At 58.4% G+C, this 15,486-nt stretch overlaps 1 protein-coding gene across 1 annotated transcript; it reads right to left on the reverse strand.

The window, feature by feature from the left end:
* Positions 1-1,918: 1,918 nt before the first annotated feature.
* SCART1 (scavenger receptor family member expressed on T cells 1) lies at positions 1,919-15,486 on the reverse strand. The gene is made up of 14 exons (XM_080822472.1): positions 15,407-15,486; positions 13,273-13,590; positions 11,970-12,266; positions 10,772-11,080; positions 10,100-10,405; positions 9,623-9,940; positions 9,236-9,550; positions 4,798-5,112; positions 4,584-4,652; positions 4,194-4,508; positions 3,874-3,921; positions 3,202-3,336; positions 2,559-2,753; positions 1,919-2,119 (listed from the first exon to the last, which is right to left on the reverse strand). The coding sequence occupies exons 1-14, from the start codon at positions 15,471-15,473 to the stop codon at positions 2,049-2,051; spliced, it is 3,078 nt and encodes a 1,025-aa protein (XP_080678598.1). The 5' UTR covers positions 15,474-15,486; the 3' UTR covers positions 1,919-2,048.

Here is a 15,486-nt window from a genome sequence, read left to right on the forward strand (position 1 = left end):
CTTTTCTGAGGAATCTCCACAGAGTGAGGGTCTCGGCTCTTCACGTGAACACAGACGGTTCACTCTGCCTGCAAAGGGCTGAGACAGCCCGTCTCTCTGGGGCCCATGTGCCGTGGTCCGCTCCGGCTCAGGGACCTCTTGGAGCCCAGAGCCCTGTGGACAGCAGCACACTCACCTGGAGGGGGGCGTCCAACAGGCCAGGAGGAGGGGTCTCCTACCACTGCAGCCCCCTGGGCACAGAGAGGGGGCCCCAGGCCCCTGCAGGAGGTGGGCTGCGGTTCGGCAGGGAGCAGTTCCAGAAGGAGGCGCCGCCCACCTCCCAGCCGCCCAGGGCCACCCTGCCACAACCACACAGCACCAGCAGCAGGTGGGGAGGCCTGGGCTGGGCTTCCCACACACCCAGGCTCCCTGGAGGCCACACCTTCCCTTGCCCCGCGCAAAAGGTCAGTCCAAGCTCCGGGGCGTTGTGGACAGACAGCAATCTGCTCCGAACCCTTAAAAAATGCGTGACTGTGGTCAGCCATCGTGAAGGGTGCGCACACCTCTCTTTGTGAGGACGGGGGCTTCGGAAAGCAGTCAGAAGTGCAACAGAGTGGGAATAAATGATAGAAGACACGTGTGGAGGGATAGTAGGCAGACATCGAACACGTTGACACGGGCAAGTCTGCCCGTTTCCGGTGGGAAACACGCAGGACACAGACCGTGCATCGCATCAACCGCACTCACAGCTGCGCATCAGTGTGAAGAAAAGGTCTCGTGGACGTCAACCAGGATGCCGAGGTACTCATTTCTGAGTGTAGAACAAGTGTTTTCCAACCTCTTTCTTGGCTCTCTGAATTTTTGCATTTGCAATAAGAAACGCGTATTATTTTATAAACAGAATCAGACAGTATCGGTTGCTATCCAAAAGCTTTGCCAGACGACCAGTTTTCGAGAGGGCCGCTCAGGTTTTCAGACAGTATGGAGGAGGCAAGGAGAGCCTGGAGAGGGCAGGAGGACCCCATCTGCAGGACCCTCTGGGCAGCAGCTCCGGAGCCACAGCCTCTCCCAGCACTGAGCGCACCCCCAGCTCGGGGCTCAGGGCACCAGGGACCTGCAGCTGCCTCGAGTGCGTCCCCCAATGCACTTCTCTCACAAGACGCCTAATCAGAACCCTACAAAGGGACTGAAAGGGCGGGGGCCCCTGGGAGAGAGCTCGGCACACAGCCGGAGGGGGCACCGTCCAGCCCGGGGAGCACTAAGCACTGGGGAAGCGCGGCACACATAGGGGAACCTTGCACACTTCCTCTAAGTCCCGACCCTCTCTGCTCAGCTGACACCCTTACTCTGCTCTCTGCGTCTTCCAGGTCCCCTGTCCCATGCCCAGACCCCAGAGGAATGCCCCCACTTCCTGACCGCAGGGACGCACTCCTGCTGCACACCTTCCCCCAGCCCCCAGGCCCCAGGGATATCCAGTGTGAGGATGCAGAGGGTGTGGCCAGGGGCGTGGTCGAGCGTGTGGTCAGGGAGGGTGTGGTCAGGGGCGTGGGGTGTGGTCAGGGAGGATGTGGTCAGGGGTGTGGTTGGGGACCTGGTTGGGGAGGGTGTGTCAGGGAGGGAAGGTGGGAAGGTGGGGAGGTGGGGGTGGGGGGTGGGAGGCTGCGGCCAGAGTGGGTGTGGTCACAAAGGGCTGGGTCCCTCCGTGAGTGCTGGGGACCCTGACACGGCAGAAGCCCTCGGCCGGTTCCAGCGCCCTGTGCGCCCTGTGCGAGGCGGCGCTCCCGGAGCCGGTTCTTCGGGGCCCCACTCTGCGGGTGCGGATCGCGGAAAACGCGCGCCCACACCGGACCACGGTGAAGAGGGGTTGCTGAGAACTGCACCTGGGCTGGGAGAGGTGGTCTGAGGAATGTTCCTGAGATGAATTAATGCATGAATGAGTGAGTTCAAAGGGACTTTAATGACATCTCCTTTTGAAGTGAGGACAATGGAAGCCCCCCAGGGCCTGGGCTTCCCCCCCCCCCACTCCTCCCCCCAGTGTCGCTGATGTCGCCATGGCCAGCTCACTGTCATCACATCCCAGGGCATGCTGTGTCTTCTGTCTCAGGCCAAGCTTTGGGGCCGAGGCTACAAGGAGCCCCACCTGCGTCGAAGGAGAAAGACGCACGTTGGGCCCCTTGGCCACCCCTCCGGGCCCCCACCACTTCTGGGCCCTGGTGTGTCACTTGAAACCAGAGGCCAGACAAGCACTAGAGTGGGTGAGCCAGGGTCACGCTGCATCCCCTCCCGCCCTGTCTGCTCAGGCCCCCTGCAGCCAAACAGGACAAGGTACTAGAGGGACCCTGGGGGCAGCCATGAAAAGAAACCTGAGGAAAACTGCCCATCCCCCACAAGAAGATTCCTGTCTAGGGAGCAGCGCTGAAGGGATGTCCCAGCCTGTGGCGCAGGAGTGAGGGACATGGACACAAGGGCAGACGGCTCTCAGGGTCTTTAAATGTAGGCACTGGCCAGAGCAGAGCCCCGCACATAGGAGCAGTACAGAAGGAAGAGCACGACAGACGCCAGCATGCAGAGGTGCGCACCGGTGGGGCTCAGGGGTGCCTCCGCCTCTCCCTCCTCCTCCTCAGGGCCCAGCTCCAGCTCCCCTGCATCGTCATACTGCTCCTCCAGGGCCGGGTTCTGGGACACTCTGGGTCCCTCGTCTTTCTCCCCCATGGGGACAGCTCCAATGTCCTCATAAACAGCTTCCGAGGCCAGACTCCCCAACATTCTGGAACCTGCAAAGGCCACACCAGAGCCCCCTAGAAGAGACCCTCCCTCCGTCTGAGCCCACCCCCTGCTGGCCCTGTGGGGTCTCCCGTGCAGCCTGGCCTACCAAGAGCAACGTCCCCCACAAGGGGCCACATGTCTCCCTGGGCTCCCATGGCTGTGTAACCCCACCACACAGATGGCATAAGGAATCGGGACACCCCTGGGGACTTGTTTTCACACCCAGGCCACCCCTCAGAAGCAGAGCAGGGTCCACGGTTCCCTGACCCCAAAAACTCATGGATCCGAGGGTGTCACTGAGAAGTCGCCATGCAGTGGGGGGTCTAGGTGGGACCGGACATGCAGAGCAGTTCCCAGGAGAGAAGGGGCCCGTGAAGGGCTGGGGTCTCAGAGTGTGCACCCCCAGGAATCCCGATCCCCAGAGCACGTGCTCCCCTCCCAGCCACACCCACCTACCCCTGCGGGCTCTGCCACGGTACCACTGCACCCCCAGGACCAGGGAGACGATGACCAGAAGGGTGCCGAGGACAAGGCAAAACGTCATGGGCAGGTTCCCGGTCTTGAGGGCAGGCGGAGGGGCTGAGGGGTGGCCTGTGGGGACAGTGAGAGGTGAGGTCTCCCCTGTGTGCCTGGGGTATTGTGACCTTGGGTCTGGACCACCTGAGCCTCTCAGGGAGGGGGAAGGCACCCAGAGGAGAGACTGGCCTTGTCTCCTCTCCTAGAGATAGCCCTGAGGTCACAGGGCAAAGGTGAGGAAGGAGGGGACACAGGAAGGAGGAGGCCAGGAGTGAGAAGTACCAGGAGGGAGGAGGCCAGAAGGGAGTCAGAGTGTTCCCAGGTCAAACCCCCCAGCTGGTAAAAGAAAGACCCCAGAGAAGTGGCTGTTCAAGGCCTGGGCCTGCCATCTCACCCCATGGCTCTCCGTATAGGCTGGTCCTCTTCCTCAGAGGAGAGGGTGTTCCTGGTCCTCCAGACCTTGGCCAACCGACCTAAGGAGGGGCTTCCTGGGGCCTTGGCACCCATAGGAAACTCCAGGGCACCCCTCTGTGCAGAACCCATTGTAGGGCCCCCCTGAGTTGGGACCAGAGAGGAGGGCATGAGCTGAGACTTGAGGGAGAGCACACCTACCCCATGTCCGTGCCAGTGCTGGTGGCAAGGCTGTGGTTCCCCTGTCACCTGCAGGAGAAATCAGAGGGATCAGAGGGCAAAGGAGGGCAGGCAGCCACAGCCCTGGGCAGCCCAGACCCTCAGCCAAGTGTCCCAGCCCCACTCAACCTGAGCCCAACATGCCATGGGACAGCCGCAGAGGCAGCCAGAGGAACCCAGCTCAGGTACAGCCTTAGGGCCACGTTTTGGAGGATATTCCAAGGACCTCTTCTGGCAACGCCCACCCCAGCCCCCAGCAATCCCTCCCACCCCACCTGGCCCGCTGCCCCCTGCCCACTCACGGGAGCAGTGCACACCAGCATCCTCCTTGTGTCCACAGTCTCCGAGTCCCCACGGCTCTGCAGGACAGCTCCACAGGGACGACTCGCTGCCACGGCACCCCACCTCATCCAGCCACACAGGGCCCGAGCCTGGCCCGAAGGCGGCCCCTGCAAGGGCACCCAGAGCTGGGCCACAGCCCAGCTGGCGGCACACGACCTCTGCATCTGACAGGTCCCAGGAATCATCACACACGGTGCCCCAGGAGCCAGCATGCCAGAGCTCCACACGGCCAGAGCAGCTGTCCTTGCCCCCACGCACACGCAGCATACCCTCCTCTGGAAAAGGGAGCTGTGGTCACTGCAGGGCAGGACCAAGATGAAGGGTGGACAGGGAGATGGACAAAAGTGTACCTGGGCAGCTGTGGGTGGATGAGCAGTTGAGGGTCTCCCCGGAATCCTGTGTCATTTTCTCAGACAATCCTATTGGATTACATAGTCACCATCCCATTGTAAATGCCCTGAAAAGCTTCAGAATGAAGTCTGTAGAACCCACAGGATGCCAGCCCTGAGTCAGGATCAGTGGCAGCTCCTGTGGGTGAGCTCTCAGAAACCGCCCATGTCCCACCTGCACAGGTGATCCAGACCTCCTCTCCAGGGGCACAGGAGTGCGGGTGCCATGGCGCCGAGGGGCACTGCCACAGCGTGGAGTTCCTCAGCCTGCGGCACTCGATGTCATCCACCCAGGAGGTGCCCAAGCCGCTGTGGACAGGCCTGTTCTCTAGCCAGCCCTGCTCCCCACAGCCCAGCTGCTTGCAGATGATGGACAAGGAGACGTCCTTCAGGGCATTACTGCACACAGCGCCCCATGTCCCATTGTAGAACACATCCAGCCACCCAGCACAGTGGTGGATGCCACCTCGCAGCCTCAGAGCCACCGACCCTGGAAGAAAAGAGCAGTCAGGCCAGGGGAAATTTCCAAGGGAGGAGCCAAAAATTAGAGGGTCGCAGCACCAGGATCAATGTTGCTCAGGGGCATCTAACCCATCAATCACACGTCCCCATGACAATCTCCCACCCCAGGGATGCAGGGAAATGTTAACCTCAGGGGACCAGAATTAATCCCCAGCTGTAGGATCTTAGTGGGTGTCAGCTAATTGTCCAGAAATCCATCCTTGGAAATCGTTCAAAATACAGAATAATCCAAGTGCTAAATGAGAAAAATTTAGCAGCCCAGAATACTTTATCCAGCAAGGCTGTCATTCAGAATAGAAGAAAAGATAAAAATCTTCCAGGACAAACAGAAACTAAAAGAATTTGTGATCACTAAACCAGCCCTGCAAGAAATATTAAAGGGGATCCTTTAAGCAAAGAGAGAGCCCAAAAGTAACAGAAATATTAAAGAGGATCCTTTAAGCAAAGAGAGAGCCCAAAAGTAACAGAGACCAGAAGGGAACAGAGACAATATACAGAAACAGGGACGTTACGGGTAATACAATGGCCCTAAATTCATATCTTTCAATAGTTACTCCAAATGTAAATGGACTAAATGCCCCAATCAAAAGGCACAGGGTATCAGAATGGATAAAAAACCAAGAATCATCGATCTGCTATCTGGAAGAGACTCATTTTAGACCCAAAGGCACCTCTAGATTGAAAGTGAGGGCATGGAGAATATTTATCATGCTAATGGACATCAAAACAAAGCTGGAGTAACAATCCCAAATCAGACAAATTAGATTTTCAACCAAAGACTGTAAAAAAAAAAAAAAAAGAGGAAGGACCCTTTATCATAATTTAAAGGTTTATCCAACAAGAAGATCCAATAATTATAAATATCTATGCCCCTAACATGGGAGCAGTCAATTATATAAACCAGTAAATAACAAAATTAAAGAAACACATGAATAATAATACAATAGTAGTAGGGGACTTTAACACCTCACTCACGGCAATGGACAGATCATCTAAGCAGAAGATCAACAAGGAAACAAGGGCTTTGAATGACACACTGGACCAGATGGACATTACAAATACAATCAGAACATTCCATCCTAAAGCAACAGAATACACATTCTTCTCAACTGCACATGGAACATTCTCCAGAACAGATCACATATGGGGTCACAAACCAGGTGTCAACCTGAGTACCAAAAGATTTGGATCATTCCCTGCAACAGTCCATTAAAAGGATTATTCACCACGACCAAGTGGGATTTATTCCTGGGCTGCAAGGTTGGTTCAACAACCACAAATCAATCAGTGTGATACAATACATTAATAAAAGAAAGGACAAGAACTATAGGATCCTCTCAATAGATGCAGGAAAAGCATTTGACAAAGTACAGCATCCTTTCTTGATAAAACACTCTGCAGTGTAGGGAGAGAGGGAACATACCTCAATATCATAGAAGCCATATTTGAAAAGTCCACAGCGAATATCATTCTCAATGGGGAAAACTGAGAGCTTTCCCCCTAATGTCAGAAACATGACAAGGATGTCCACTCTCACCACCATTGTTCAACACAGTACTAGCAGTCCTGGCCTCAGCAATCAGACAACAAGAAGAAGTAAAAGGCATCCAAATTGGCAAAGAAGAAGTCAAACTCTCATTCTTTGCAGATGATATGATACTTTATGTGGAAATCCCAAAAGACTCCACTCCAAGACCGCTAGAAGTCATACAGGAATTCAGCAAAGTGTCAGGATATAAAATCAATGCTCAGAAATCAGTTATATACACTAACAATGAAACTGGAGAACAAGAAACTAAGGAGTTAATCCCATTTACAATTACACCCAAAACTGTAGGATGCCCAGGAATTAACCCAACCAAAGAGGTAAAATATCTAAAAACTATAGCACACTCATGAGAGAAACTGAGGAAGACACAAGAAAATGGGAAAATATTCCATGCTTATGGGTTGGAAGAACAAATATTGTTAAAACGTCTATGCTGCCCAGAGCAAGCTACACATTCAAGGCAATCCCTATCAAAATACTATCAACTTTTTTCACAGAGCTGAAACAAATAATCCTAAAATTTGTATGGAACCAGAAAAGACCCCAAATAGTCAAAGGAATGTTGAAAAAGAAAACCAAAGCTGGAGGCATGACAATTCCAGACTTCAAGCTCTAGTACAAAGCTGTCATCATCAAGACGGTATGGTACTGGCACAAAAACAGACACACAGATCAATGGAACAGAATAGAGAGCCCAGAAACAGACCCTCAACTCTATGGTCAACTAATCTCCAACAAAGCAGGAAAGAATGTCCAGTGGAAAAAAGACAGTCTCTTCAATAAATGGTGTTGGGGAAACTGGACAGCCACATGCAGAAAAATGAAACTGGACAATTTTCTTATGCCATACACAAAAAATAGACTCAAAAATAAGACTCAAAATGGACAAAAGTCCTAAATGTGAGAGAGTTATGCATCAAAATCCTAGAGCAGAACACAAGCAGCAACCTCTGTGACCTCAGCCATAGCAACTTCTTTTTTTTTTTTTAAGATTTTATTTATTTATTTGACACAGAGAGAGAGAGATCACAAGTAGGCAGAGCAGCAGGCAGAGACAGAGGGGAAGCAGGCTCCCCGCTGAGCAGAGAGCCCGATGTGGGGCTCGATCCCAGGACCCTGAGATCATGACCTGAGCTGAAGGCAGAGGCTTTAACCCATTGAGCCACCCAGGCGCCCCAGCCATAGCAACTTCTCACTAGACACATCTCTAAAGGCAATGGACACAAAGACAAAAGTGAACTGTTGAGACTTCATCAAGATAAAAAGCTTCTGCACAGCAAAGGGCAAAACCAAAAGACAACCAACGGAATGGTAGAAAGGATTTGCAAGTGACATATCAGATAGTATGCAAGATCTATAAAGAACTTATCATGGGGCGCCTCTGCCTTTGGCTCAGGTCATGATCTCAGAGTCCTGGGATCAAGCCCCGCATGGTGCTCTCTGTTCAGTGGGGAGCCTCCTTCTTCCTCTCTCTCTCTCTGCCTGCCTCTCTGCCTACTTGTGATCTCTCTGTGTCAAATAAATAATTTTTTTAAAAGAACTTATCAAACTCAACACCCAAAGAACAAATAATTCAGTCAAGAAATGGGCAAAAGACATGAACAGACATTTCTCCAAAGAAGACATCCAAATGGCCAACAGACACATGAAAAAAATGCTCTACATCACTCAGCGTCAGGGAAATAAAAATCAAAACCACAATGAGGTACCACCTTAGGCCAGTAAGAATGGACAAAATTGACAAGTCAGGAAATAACACATATTGGTGAGGATACAGAGAAAGGGGAGCCTCTTGCACTCTTGGTGGGAATGCGAACTGGTGCAGCCACTCTGGAAAACAGCAGGGAGGCTCCTCACGACCTTAGGAATAGAGCTGCCCTATGGCTCAGCAATTACACTACTAGGGATTTACCCCAAACATACAAATGTGATCTGAAGGGACAGCTGCACCCCAATGTTCATAGCAGCAATGTCCACAATGGCCGAACTATGGAAAGAGCCCAGATGTCCAACGACAGATGAATAAATAAAGAAGATGTGGTTCATATATACAATGAAATATTACTCAGCCACCAAAAAGAATGAAATCTTGCCATTTGCAACAACATGGATGGAACTAGAGGGTATTCTGCTAAGCGAAGACCATCAGAGAAAAACAATAATCATATGATCTCACTCTATGTGGCATTTAGGAAACAAAACAGATGAACACAGAGGAAGAGAGGAAAAATAAAACAAGACAAAATCAGAGAGAGGGACAAACCATAAGAGACCGCCAGCAGCATCAGAGCAGACCCGCCCCGGGGTTCCCTGTCCCACCCTGTCCCCCACCCCCTTCCCGCGCCCCTCCCCCGGCAGGGCGAAGAGCGCACGCAGCATCACCGCCGCCCGAGAGCACTGTCGAGGGCCCCTTGGAGCTCTCCAGCCGGGAAGAGGGTGAGCGGAATCCGAGGAAGGCAAGTGTGAGCGAGGTCACGCGCTCGGACAGCGCGGCCATTTGGTACCCAGCTGCCCAGGAAGACACTCAACGAACAGGACCGACCTGAGCAGACGACGCCGGCGTCCTCCTTGTGCCCGCAGTCCTGCTGGCCCCAGCCCCGCGACGGGCACTGCCACAGCGCAGACTCGCGGCCGCTGCAGCCCAGCTGGTCCAGCCAGATGCGCCCCGAGCCGGCACCGAAGGGCGCGGCCCCCAGGGCGCGGAGGGCTTGGCCGCAGCCCAGCTGCCGGCAGACCACGTGGGCGTCCCGCAGGTCCCAGCCGTCGTCACACACGGTGCCCCACACGCCCCCGTGCAGCACCTCCACGCGCCCCGCACAGCGGTGGGGCCCCGCGGCCAGCCGCACCCGCCGGCTCCCTGCGGGGACACGCGCGGAGTCAGGGCGGCCGGCCCGCGGGCAGATGGCGGGCGGCCCGGGCACTCACTCACCCGAGCACACGACGCCCGCGTCCCGCGCGGCCCCCGCGGGTACTAGCGGGGATGCGGACACGTTGCACTGGGTCAGGCGGGTCTCGGTGCCCTGACAGCGCGCGCGGCTCAGCCCCACGGGGACGGCCCCGCGCCGGGGCGCCGGCGCATCGTAGGCCCGGTCAGCCAGTCCGCACCCCAGCTGCCTGCACACCACCTGGGCGCCGCGCAGGTCCCACGCGTCGTCCAGGACGCGGCCCCACACCCCGTCCAGGGAGACCTCCACGCGGCCATCGCAGCGGCTCTGTCCGTCCCTCAGCCGGACGGCGTGGAGGAGCCCTGGGGAGGACGCAGGGACAGGGGGTCAGGGGGAAGGACTCTCCGCCCGCGCCTCCCAGCAGAACCCCGCCCACTCCTAGCCTCCCTCTGCCGCGCCCCCGACCGCCCTCCCCGCGGCACCCCCTACCCTCCACCCCGCTCTCGCTCTCGCAGACCCACCTGAGCAGACCACGGCAGCCGCGTTCCCCAGGGCACAGGCCCCGCCCCCCAGGGTGCCTACTGGGCAATTCCACAAGTAGGGCTCTGTCCCCACGCAGTGAAACACGTCAGGCCAGATGGGAGCGTCCCCGCCCCCAAAGCGGCCTCCTAGGGGCGTGGCCTCCGCGCTGCCACAGTTGAGCTGGTGGCAGAGGACGGTGGTGTCTGCTAAGTCCCAGTGGGCCGCGCAGATGGGTGCCCAGGCCCCCTGCACCTGGAGCTCCACGCGCCCCTCACAGCGGCTGCTGCCGTTAACCAGCCGGAACTCTGAAGAGAGGAGTGGGCGTCAGCATCCCCTCCCCACAAGACCAGATTTTTCCTTTGCACCCAGCGCGGTGGCCACGGCCATGCCCTCGCCTGCCTCACTAGCTCCCTCCCCTCCTCAGCCTCAGCAGCCAGATCAGGCCTCTCGGCAGACGTGCTGGCAGACTATGGTGTGCAACTGGGGGCAGGGGAGGGGGCACAACCTTCTCCTCCCCTTCCTGCAGCCCACAGAGGCAACACTTCCTCAACCCCGAACACGCATACCCTCCTGGCCAGAGGCATCTTCATGAGCCTAGCTCAGAGCCCCCAGAGGGAGTCACCGAGGGGGCTGGCAGGGAAGGCTGCTGGAGGCTGCCCTCCTGGCCTCACCTGAGCATCTGAGCCCGGCATCCTGGCCGTGCCCACACCGGTGCCCGGGCCCCCGAGGGCAGTGGAAGAGCAGAGACTCGTTGCCTGCACAAAGGAAGGCCTCTGTCCACACAGGCCCAGAGCCCCGACCGAAGTGGGCGCCCCCGGGCGTGGACACGGCCGAGCCACACTGCAGCTCCCGGCACACCACGTGGGCCGTGGCCTGGTCCAAGTCATCATCACAGACGGTGCCCCAGGTCAGGCCACGCCTCACTTCCAGACGCCCGGCACAGGGGTGCTCACCGCCCTCCAACCGGGCTTCCATGTGCCCTGGGGGAGGACACAAACTCTGTTAGGGGTCATGTTCTCAGGCGAACGGCTCAGCCACCTCCCCAGACCGCAACAGGCTCCAACCAGGGCAGAGCGCCTGGGCCCAAGCAGTGGGTCGGCAAGCCCGGGCCAGAAACTGAGAGCCAAGGGCCCAGACCCCCTCTACCTAGAGCAGAGCAGGGGTCACTGGTCACTTCCCCGAGGTCCGAGGACAGTCACCTCCTCCAGGGGCTCACATGTGTCACACAGCCTCTGCCTGCCCAGGGCAAGGGCCTCAAGGCTCAGGGCAGTCTTGGAGGCCCGGTCAAGGCACCTCTCCTGCCACAGGTCACTGCCTTCTTGGGGGCACCCAGGACAGGGGCCCGTCCCCCTCACTTCAGCTTTTCCTCATTCCCAGAACCGAGCCAGCATCTCTGAGGGCCACTTCACTTGCCCGTTTGAGACAGGACTGGGAGGGGACAGCCACCAGCCAGCCAGCTCGTGTCGCACACGTGACAATCTCAGCTCCGTCAGCTCAACTGCTGCAGGACAGCCAGGCCACCCCCCCCCCCCGATTGGGGGCTCTGAGCCAGGACACCTCTGCAGGGAGAACACACGGGGACCTCGGGGAGGCCCCTGTGGGCCATCCAAGAGCATTTCCCATGCCCTCACCTCCAGGCCTCTGTTCCAAACAGCTCTGAGCCAGAGAACGCCAGATGGTCCCGGCACAGGGCTCTCCTCTCTGCCTGCCCAGCACCCCCCCCCCCCGACCTGATCCCTCTGAGACGGCAAGGGGCCCAGTGGCAGGAGGAGATCAGGAGACCGGGCAGGGAGGGCTGAGGCCCTTCCCAGCGGCTCCTCCCCCAGGGCCCTGCGCGGGGACACGGGCAGTGCGCGCACAGGGCCTCACCTGCACAGACCACGTCCGCGTCCTGCTGGAAGTCACAGCCGCTGCGCAGATTGTTGTTAAGCCTGCAGTTCCGGATGGTGGGCTCGGTGCCCCTGCACGTCATGTACTTCCCGACGACGCCCACATCTCGGCGTGGCGCCTGAAGCACAGGCCCACACCCCAGCTCCCGGCAGAACACCGTGGCCTCCTCCTCATGCAGGCCGCAGAGGCGATCCACCCCATTCACATTCCTGATCTCGGGGAGCCCAGAGCAGGGGCTGCGGCCCTTCACCAGCCGGATCTCCCGAAAGGTGCCATCTGAGAATCACAGGCCCACATGGCCAAAGGTGGGGACTCTGCCAGCTGCTTGGCTGCTCGGAGCCTGGGGCCTGCCTCGATGACCAGACTCCATTTGGGCATGGCAGTCCCTACACTGGGTCTGGGTTCCAGCCCGAGACCAGCCCTGCTCCTTCCGGGGGCTCCGTGCTGGGCTGCGTGGGGCCCTCTCTGAGAGCAGGCGGTCCCAAAGGCCCCCCCACCCAGCAGGCCCCCTACTCAGAGGGGCCTGGACCTGTCACTGTCTTGAAAATCTTGCTGTTTTCAGGGGTCCCTGCATTTTCGCTTTATGCTGGGCGTAGTGGGTCAGCCTCACAGACAGGGTGCTACAGAGGGACCTCACAGGTTCTCGGCCACCTAAGTGCCCAGAGACAGCAGAAGACCCTCAAGCGAGACCTCCAAGGGAAAGCGTTCCCCCCTCCTCATTTTGGAAATCATGTTTCGACACCTAATGTTAGAGTGTCTAGAAAACAGGGTGGTCCTCAAGCCCCTGCCCGCCCGTGTGTTTCCTGCTCCTCCCACATCACCACCCTGCTCCTTTGTTCCCTGTCTCCCCAGGGAGAGGAAAGGCTCCTGCAGCAGGGTCTGGTCTGATTTACTCACCGCTGCCCGCCCCCCGCATCTAGACTAGTGCCCTGCAAATAAGCATTTGTTGGAAGAAAAGCAAAGGGCCCTAACAGAAGGAATGAAGGACTCATGAGAGATTAGAAGGCTTTACAGGCGGGGCGGTTCTCACGCCCAGTGAGGAGCCCCAGCCAGACCCCCAGACACCCCTCCTCCCCCTCCCCAGACACCCCTCCTCCCCCTCCCCAGACACCCCTCCTCCCCCTCCCCAGACACCCCTCCTCGCCCTCCCCCAGACCCCCTCCTCCCCCCAGACCCCCTCCTCTCCCTCCCCCATAACCCCTCCTCCCTCCCCAGACCCCCTCCTCCCCCTCCCCCAGACCCACCCTTCTCCCCCTCCCCAAGCCCCCTCCAGCAGACTTACTTGCACACAGAGCCACCACCACCCACTCGTGAGGGCACTCGCTCTGCGTCCAAGTCCCGAGGCTGCACTCCCAGAAGGAGGGCTCATCGCCCCTGCAGGACACGTTGTGAAGCCACGGCCGCACCATCTCCCCGGGCAACGGGACGTACTTGGGTGCACCCACTGCATGGCCACAACCCAGCTGCCTGCAGACCACGGATGCCTCTGCCAACGTCCATTCCTGGTTGCACACATGTCCCCACTGCTCCTTGTGGCGGACCAGCACCACTCCGTCGCAGGGACTGTGTCTGTACGCCAGCCTCAGGTCGCGTGGTCCGCCTGCAGAAGGACAGGCCAGCCTCAGAGGGGCCGGAATCGTCTTTGTGGGGTGCGGGGAGGGCCAGAGCAGCTGGGAGGTCTGAAGACGACTGCCTTTGCCTGGAGCCACTTCCAAGGTCTTGCTCTGAGGCCGCAGCGCAAAGTCGGGTTCCTCGACGCCCCCAGTAGACGCAGTCCAGAAAGGTGACGGGGTGGGGTCACACAGAGACCCTCCCACTGCCCCCAGGCAGCCTTGTGTCCTCACCTCCACAGTCCCCCTCCAATCATGTCCTCTGCTTCCCTCCTGAGCCCTCCGGGGCCCCCTACGATGCGGGTGACTCCACCCCCAGGCAAGAAAGACCCCTTGTCCTCCACTGTTCTTCTCACCACCCACCACACCTCCCAATCATTATTCCCCCACTTCCACTAGAGGGCCTGTGGCCCGCCACACGCACCGCACCACTCTCCATTCCCTGCTCACCCCTACCCCTCCCACCTGGCCGCCTACCCTTCCAGTTCTGCCCTCCAAGCAGGCCTCCTCCTCGGGTTGCAGGTCTCGGCAGTTCCCTGGACCAGGACCAAACGGACCACCCTACCAGGACCAGGACACATTTCCAGAACAATGCCCCATCTAGGCCTCCGCACCCTGGTTTTTCCTGCACAGTCCCTTGGTCCCCCATTCTCACGACCCCCTCCTGGGCTGGTGGTCTATGTCCCAGCCTGGGCCACCCCAGACCACGTCCAGGGCCCAGCCTGGCCTCACAGAGGGAGGAGGCAGAGGGCAGACCCCTGCATACAGAGCCAGAGGAAGGCATGTCCCCCTCACCACCCCTCTCACCGACCCTGGAGGGTCTTCATTCAGCGCTGGTACACCCCCAGAGCCTCCGCAACCCCTTCCAACCTGTGCGATGTGTGTCTGCATCTCTAACACAAAACGAGGTCCCCTCCAGCTTTCCCACGCCACTCCCGCCCGATGGCACCACTGGCCACAGATCCCTGCCACCATCACCTGCAGCGCCCTTACTGTCCAGCTCCGAGGCCACCTGGGCTGGGCCCTGGGTCAGCCTGCCCAGTGAAATGTCCTTCCATCAGTTTCCAGGGCCCTGGACACTGCTACCCTCTCCTGTCTCCCTGCACAACTCACACGCATGCACACACATGTGCATGCTCGCACACACCGTCTGACACCAGCACCACCACTCACCCAGTCAGAGCCCCGTGCTAGTGTATGCAGTCCCCCCAGGGGCTTCTTCTCTCACCACCAGCCTTTCCGTGCTGGTCCGTCTGGCAGAACCCCCTCTCTACAGCTTCCTACCCATGATCCTGCCTCTTGGTTTCTGGGCCCGCTGGACCCACACCCTGTGGCCCCCATCCTGCTATTGCAATTCCCTAGAACCGTGTCTCTTCCGTGTCCCAGCACAAGCTGAACGGTCACCCTCGCGGCCCAGTGCAGCTCTCCCACTCCCTCAGCAGCGCCGCAGCCCCAGGGAAAACGGATGGGGCAGCCGCTCTGCAAGACCCCTCAGCTCCTCCCGTCCACGGGGTCACGGGGACCCTAGCCCTGCCCCCTCATTCCACCCAGACTCTGGCCCAGCCCTGCACCCCGGGTTCACCATGGAGTTAGATCTCCTCGGTCTTGTCAGAACAAGATTCTCCAGGGACACAAACTTTGGAGCCCACATGCCCACCGGCCCCCAGATGACCCATCCCCCTTGGGGCTAAGCACGCGCCCAACAGACAGCCAGTCACAGCAGGAGATCCCCACACCCCAGGGTCTCAGGCTCTACAGAGCCATGGCCTCCAGAAGCTTCCACGGATGAAGGGAGGAGAAACTTACCAATGGGGACTGCCCTGAGAGTGAGGAGAAGGGTCCCTAGTCCCAAGGCCCAGAGAACTGTCTTCATGGCCCTGTGACCC

This window comes from Martes martes, assembly GCF_963455335.1.
Source record: "Martes martes genome assembly, chromosome: 14".
NCBI lineage: Eukaryota > Metazoa > Chordata > Mammalia > Carnivora > Mustelidae > Martes > Martes martes.

Excerpts from the sequence above, each read along its gene's own strand:
- SCART1 (XM_080822472.1), bottom strand. The coding sequence starts at position 15,473 with ATGAAGACAGTTCTCTGGGCCTTGGGACTAGGGACCCTTCTCCTCACT. Across the intron at positions 11,081-11,969 it reads CGCGGACGTGGTCTGTGCAG|GGCACATGGAAGCCCGGTTG; the intron begins GTGAGGCCCTGT and ends GTCCTCCCCCAG. Across the intron at positions 2,120-2,558 it reads GGCACCCCTGAGCCCCACCG|GTGGGGCTCCTTGTAGCCTC; the intron begins GTGCGCACCTCT and ends CCTTCGACGCAG.